The sequence below is a fragment of the Gymnoscopelus microlampas genome (assembly GCF_963454915.1).
Source record: "Gymnoscopelus microlampas genome assembly, chromosome: 9".
Lineage (NCBI taxonomy): Eukaryota > Metazoa > Chordata > Actinopteri > Myctophiformes > Myctophidae > Gymnoscopelus > Gymnoscopelus microlampas.
The window spans coordinates 25,982,966-25,989,922 of NC_139946.1; the positions used below are offsets into that span (position 1 = coordinate 25,982,966).

At 45.5% G+C, this 6,957-nt stretch overlaps 1 protein-coding gene across 1 annotated transcript in view; it reads right to left on the bottom strand.

Annotated features, from left to right (window-relative positions):
* nrl (neural retina leucine zipper) overlaps positions 1-5,628 on the bottom strand; it is a gene marked incomplete at both ends in the record, with an annotated part of 6,025 nt that extends 397 nt beyond the window's left edge. Inside the window, 3 exons of the mRNA XM_084066059.1 lie at positions 602-811; positions 4,236-4,523; positions 4,984-5,628. Coding sequence (XP_083922185.1) covers positions 602-811; positions 4,236-4,523; positions 4,984-5,628 — 1,143 coding nt within the window. The remainder of the gene's footprint in view (positions 1-601; positions 812-4,235; positions 4,524-4,983) is intronic.
* Positions 5,629-6,957: the final 1,329 nt, after the last annotated feature.

The following is a 6,957-nucleotide window of genomic DNA, read 5'->3' on the forward strand; positions in this document are numbered from 1 at the left end:
ACATCATGAGGTGTATTATGTGAGTTGGTTGCACATTGTGTCACCCACCGGAAATAGCAGATCAAGCAACTCAGTATAAATCAGGCCTCAGTGTCAGAATAAGAATGAAAGGTATGCCATGCATGACTGAGCAAAAGTGAGCATGCGATTAGATTCTCATTTTCTCGTTCTCATTTAGTTGGGTACGGTGTAATGAGTTGAACAATTACGCATTGATGTATTATAATGATGTCTGGTTTGTGTGTGTGTGGGGAGACGGGGTTCACGTCAAGGACCCTCAAATCGAAATGTCTTTGGTACCCATTATGTTTCAAGATTCTTCCAAACGTTAAAAAATAGCCGATTTACAAGCTCACAATGCGCCACAATAGCCAAAGTTTTAAAACAGGGTTGAAGTGGTTAAACTAATTTCGCTGATATTTTAACTAATTTTGCCGGGAACACACTGGAACCCCCTCAAGGACCCCTGAGGGGGTTCCAGGAAGTTAACCACTAATGTAGTCTACGCATGGTTATGTATGTGTTGTGTACATGTACTTACATGTGTTTGCGTACGAACACAATGTGTGCGTATACAGTATACCGTGTCATGTGTGTGTACCTGTTGTGTGAGCACATGTTTCTCAGACTCCAGCGCGTGGCGATGCTGCAGGCGCTTGTAGCGGCAGGACTGGGCGTAGCCGCGGTTCTTCAGCGTGCGTCGCTTCTGCTTCAGGCGCACCACCTCGTCCTTGCTCACGCCACGCAGGTGTCGGTTCAACTCCCGCACCGACAGGCTCACCAGCTGCTCGTCGGAGAAACGATCGTCAACTGCGCACTGCCAACAGAAGTGTTACTTTTATTTATTTTTAGATATTCTTTTCATTATTCTAATAATAAAAAAATCTGAATCTGATGAGTTATCATCAGATTCAATGATAATAATAATAATAATAATAATAATAATAATAATAATAATAATAATAATAATAATAATAATAATACCGGTAGTCATGATCATAATCAAAATAAATACATAAAAAGTATTAATTTGACACAGTGACTCACACACTGGTGGAAGAAAGGGGATGTTTGAGGTGACATATTCAGAGGAGACGCTTAGAAATCTGGTCTCATACAAACAAAATCATATATATTTTATGAAACACTCTAACCCTATATACTTATTGAGTCCCCCAGGGGTCTATACTAGAGCTCATCCTGTTTTCCCTCTACACCAAATATCTTGGTCGAAAATTTGCGAAACTACGAGCTCACTACACATCGTATGTAAGCTTGTAGATTGGCTATAGCCTATTTGCGGGAAATGTTCAGCCCAGAATAGGGACGCTAGGGTTCATGTGGTGAAACTGCAACATTTATAAACCAACAAACAATTTAGAGGGCCCTGACCTGTGACCCTGAGGCAAGGATGGATTATGGACCGAGCCAATCGGCCCAGTTCCCAGGGGCCTTTAACTAACGGGACCTGGGCCATGAGGTCCGTCGACAATTTACTCTAACTAGGCACCAGCCTGCTCGGGAGCGATGTAAGTCGGTAACAACAATGCAAGTTGGGAATGCATGCCCCACCCGGTTATGCAATACCCGTTGTACCTGTTGTACCCATTGTCAGATACCCATTATATACATGTGTCTGTCTTTGTCCCTTTTCTGCCCATATATGGAGATCTCAGTATGTATCCCCACTGATGTCTGTCTGTCTGTCTGTCTGTCTGTCTGTCTGTCTGTCTGTCTGTCTGTGTCCCTTTTATGCTCATATATGGAGTTCCCTGATGTCATCGTTATAGCCCATATACAGTATACATGGGCATATTGATGCCAATACTTTTGTACTTTTACTCAAGTCAATTTTCAAATACAGGACCTCTACATAACTTAAGAACAATATGCACCACTGCATATGGGGGGCCTCGTGCTCGCACAAAACGTGTCACGGTGTGTTCGGGTGTATAAGTGACTGTCAGGGGGCACATTTTGTGATACATGTTCCATGATCCATAATCTGTCATGTAATCTGATTTAGTGTGAGTGACACTGATCAGGATTACACACAGCAATAATAGCAGATATTAAGATAAGCACACACACTCACGCTGTGTTCTACATACTGTACAGCACCGTGAGAGACTATTCCAAACCACTTGATACATAAACATAAACATACACAGACATACAAGTGTTTTGGCTCTTTTGGATTTCAACCATGCCGTGCAACATATTTCACTCGTTCTGGATTTGTTTCCATGCGCTATACTGCCCAGTTTCTGATAAGGTCTCAGAACCTAATTTGGGCCCTGCTCTGGGGATAGTACTAAGCCTGAGTTCTGGTAACCCAGAACGCAGAGCTTGTAGATTGACTATATTTGCAATTTTTATGAGTGTTTTTATGAGTGTTTTAGAGGCTCTGTTTAAAATGGAAACTAACAAACAAAAACAAAACAAAAACATCACAGAACTTCACGGGTTCTGGAAATGTTCAGGTTATGGAAGGTTCTGGGTTACCCTTGATAGTCGAAAAGAGCCAATAGATGACCTATAGTGAACTTCCAGTCAGAACAAATGGAACGGAGAGCATCCCAGATCGGTGTATATTTTCATTCATAGGATTTGACTTTGTCTCAATTACTCACTTAAACGGTCATTCATAAAGTCTTAATTTGTTCAACGGTGGAGAGCCACTCAGACAAGGACTGGCAGGTCCTTGAATAAAGATCCAGTAAAAACTGAAAACCCCCGCACACAGAATGACACCTACAGAGTCACCATACTGACATTTATATTTAGACACATTTTTGCAATTCAAACAGCTATTGAACTCTTAGATTAACAGGGAAGGGAAGGGGAGAATTTCCCATGGGGGGGATTCAGTTTCAGCTTCACCCAGCTGATGTCTGCTCAGATGGTCATGATGAGCGAGAGGCTGTTAGGGGTTATGTGTCTTGCTCAGGGACACTTTGACACATCGACATGGGCAGAGCGGGGAGGCGAACCGCTGACCTTCTGATTACGGCCTCTCTACCCACTGGGCTGCTCTACAGCATGGGCACAGCGCATTAAAACGTGACAATAAAATGTGACAGTAAAATGTTCATTCAGTGCAAGAGCTGCGAGACAAAAGGGATTTGAGAGCTTGTGACGCGACAAACCTCCACAAGCAGACCTTAGCCGTGTCTATAAATAGCAGCAGCGAGCAGGAGATTTCTTCAAACATCTGTGTGTATAGTGGTGTACGTTTATGTAATTTATGCTCACAATTTAGAATACAACATAGGCTAAGGCTTTAAAATAAAAAGAGGTTATAAAAGATTAAAATTGACTGCACTTTTCCTATAAGTTTAGAGAGCTATCCTGCAAGTGATACTTAGGTCTATAGACACAGACGTTCATAATCGCAGCCTAATGTCCTCCTGATCCAAATCCTTTACTGTGTGATCCCTCTCTCTCCTCACCCTCTGAGGCTTCACATGCTGTTTTCTTATATCAGTGGGTCTCAAACTTTTAATTTCAAGGACCCCCAGTTTGGTATGCATTAAGGCCACAGACCCCTATAACTCTGAGTGTACAAATGCAAATGGACCAAAAGGGCCCATTTGGTTCCATTTGTACATTCTCTGAAGTACAGACCTATAAGGATCTATTTATGTCTCTCCCTAACGATCAATAGTTTAGCTAGAGACCCCCTAGAACCTCCTCAAGGACCCCTGGGGGTACTGGATCCCACTGAGAATTGCTGTCTTAAGGGCCATTCACACCAAGCACTATAACTATAACGATAACTACTGTATGATCATTCATCATTGTCTCTGTTATAGCTGTGGTGTGAACTCAGTCATCCACTTGTTGAGTTAGAACGATTTTTTAAACGATATCTTTAAAATTATAGTTGTAGAGTGTGGTGTGAACAGCCCTTTATACTCCCACGTTTCCTGTCACTTCAATTAACATCCCAACTTTCAGCCATAGACCATATTCACACGGCGGCCATATTGTCATTAAGTCAATGAAATGCCATCCCAGTTGTCACCCCAGTTGCCACAGCAACGCAATGTTAAATTCCAAAATGGCCACCGTGTGAATATGGACTATACCAGATTGATGCAGAGCTCCAAGATCTCTCTCTCTCTCTCTCTCTCTCTCTCTCTCTCTCTCTCTCTCTCTCTCTCTCTCTCTCTCTCTCTCTCTCTCTCTCTCTCTCTCTCTCTCTCTCTCTCTCTCTCTCTCTCTCTCTGTACCTGGCCGAGTTGGAGGTGGTGATGGTGGTGGTGATGGCCGTGCATGGGGTGATGCTGATGGTGGTGGTGTTGATGGTGGTGGTGCAGTCGGCCCTGGGGGCTGAGAGCTTGTGGGTAGGGGCCCGAGGTCTGCGCGGCAGCAGAATTGGAGAGCGAGGGATGTCCGGACGACAAGAAGAGGAGCTGACGATGGCACATGTCCGGATTGTCCGCGCCCTTGATGTCGCCGCCACTGTCGCTGCCTGAGTCCCCCAGGTTACTGGTGGAGCTCTGGGAGAGATTCGGGAACTGAAGGAGGACAAGGGACATGCAGAGGTGAAGGTTTATACAGTAGCAGGGGTTATCAAACGTATTAAGCGGTGCTAGCCTCTTCTACATCTGACTTTGTGTGTTTGTACAGTATGTCTGTCTGTCTGTATGTATGCATGAGTACGGCATAAACAGCTGCAACTGATTGCAATACAAGGATGCAACTAATTACACCAATTTAAGAGAGAGGGAGAAAGACAGCAGCAGCCTGCTGTTTTGATCTTTCATTAGCGTTTTTTGCAACACCTGGGTGTGACATTGTTTTATACCAGGACTCCATTTTATGGGGCACATATTTTTGGCAACTACACACTTAATTTATAGCAATTTTAAAGTTGAAAATGAAGCAAAGCGGGTCCATTTAGTTCTAACTGTACACTCTCAGAGTTAAAAGTTTGAAAACCACTGAAATATATCACCAAATTCAATAACTCATTACCTGTGAGCTGACCACTGCGGCAGCAGAGTTGAGCAGAGCCTCCACGGCGTCCTCGCATCCCAGGAAGCCCCCGACCGGCCCCCTCTCTCTGTCCCCCCGCTCGGGACCACCTCCCATGGACCCCAGCAGAGAGGCGGGCCCCCCCGGAACCTCGCCTCCGAACTGCTGCTGCAGCGCCGCCAGCCAGATCAGGTCCTCCAGGGAGGCGGGGTTGGGCCCCTGCGGCCCCCCGTGGTGGGGGGCCGGGCTGCCCTCCATGGTCCCCTGGGAGCCCTGAGAGCTGATTCCAGACGTGAAGCTGTTGGACACGGAGAGGGGGAAGGAGATGGAGGAGGACGAGGAGGAGAGCGAGGAGGAGGCGGACGGGGGCGGGTGGGTGTCACTGAGCGTGGGCGAGGGCGGCAGGGAGTTGTACGGGCTGGAGTTCAGACTGGAGTCATGTGGAGGGTGGCCGGCAGCGTACGGGGAGCTGGAGGGGTCATGGTGGGGGAGGCCGGACTTGGGGTACGTGCAAGGGGGTGCGAGCGGAGGGGTGTCGGACTTCACCTCGAACTTGAGGAGGTCAAAGTCGTTCAGGTACTCCATGGCGAGCGGGCTAGGGGGCTCGGGCAGGGAGGGCATCGGGAGGGAGGGAGAGGAGGACATGTTGCGTCTGTTGCTGGGAGGAACAGGGTTTTCGACGGCCGGGCTGTTTCAGGATCATGCGCCAACCCGCTCCGCTGTCTCAGTGCAGTCCATACACAACGGTGGGACTGATGTCCGTCTCCTGGTCAGGGGTCCAGCGGCAGACTGGTGATCAAGTGGGGTTCCTTTTGTGGCAAAGTGCGAGTCCCGGTGCCCTTGTCTCGTTGTCCCCACTGAGGAAGGGTGATCAAAGGAGAAATTTTTTTTAATAAGCAAGCATCTCAACCACATTAACTCTATAATCCCAATTCTGGGCATGTCATGATAGGCCAGGGGTCGGCATATCAACATAATATTGATTGTCCACATACTGTACATAACCTTTGTTCAAAATTAGACTCATAGCAATTACCCACCTATCTCCCAGACTCCCTCCAGTCAGAGTTCAGAGTTGGAATGTATGTAGAATTATGTACAGGAGGTAATTTGCATACAGATGTGAGGGGACTTAATTTAATTGACTACGTTTTTTTATATTTTATTATAAGAGAAAAATCCTCTCTCTCACACTAATGCCAGTGTGCCAGTGATCTGATCACCCTTCCCTGTGCCAATGTTGGCACCTGTGCCTAAGGTTGCTTACCCCTGTAATAGTCGAACATTTGGCAAAAATAGCACAGATCTACGAGCTAGTTAAAAACTATTTTCTTTATAATATTAGCACCTACTTCATACTAGTAAATATATCAATTATATGACAAAGTATTACTGTAGGTGGCTCAGTCAACTCGCAAACTGTAGCTAAAGTCTCTTACGAAATATTGAAAGGCTTTCCATATAAAATAAACATAATGTTAGATGAGTCCACCCATGATGTGATTCAACTGGGTCACATGGATGGCATGGATTTTGCATGATAATATTATAAATGAATTTACCACACATTAATTTAATGTGTGTATGTGTATGTCTGTCTAGCCTGTTTGTGTGTTATAGTATTAACTTGCTAATCCTCGACAGATCCCCCATTGTTCACCTCCTTAAACACACACACACACACGCGCACACACACACACACACGCACACACACACACACACACACACACACACACACACACACACACACACACACACACACACACACACACACACACACACACACACACACACACACACACACACACACACGACTCTGGTGTGCAAAAGCGTGCAATACTCTTTATTTGTATAGCAGAGTCACACAGTACTTTAGTAGAAGCTATATGCTTCACAAAATATTTTAACATGATACTGTATCGTAAGGTGCAATACTTCTTAGTCTTGCTAATGTGTGCTGCATTTGTTCAAAAT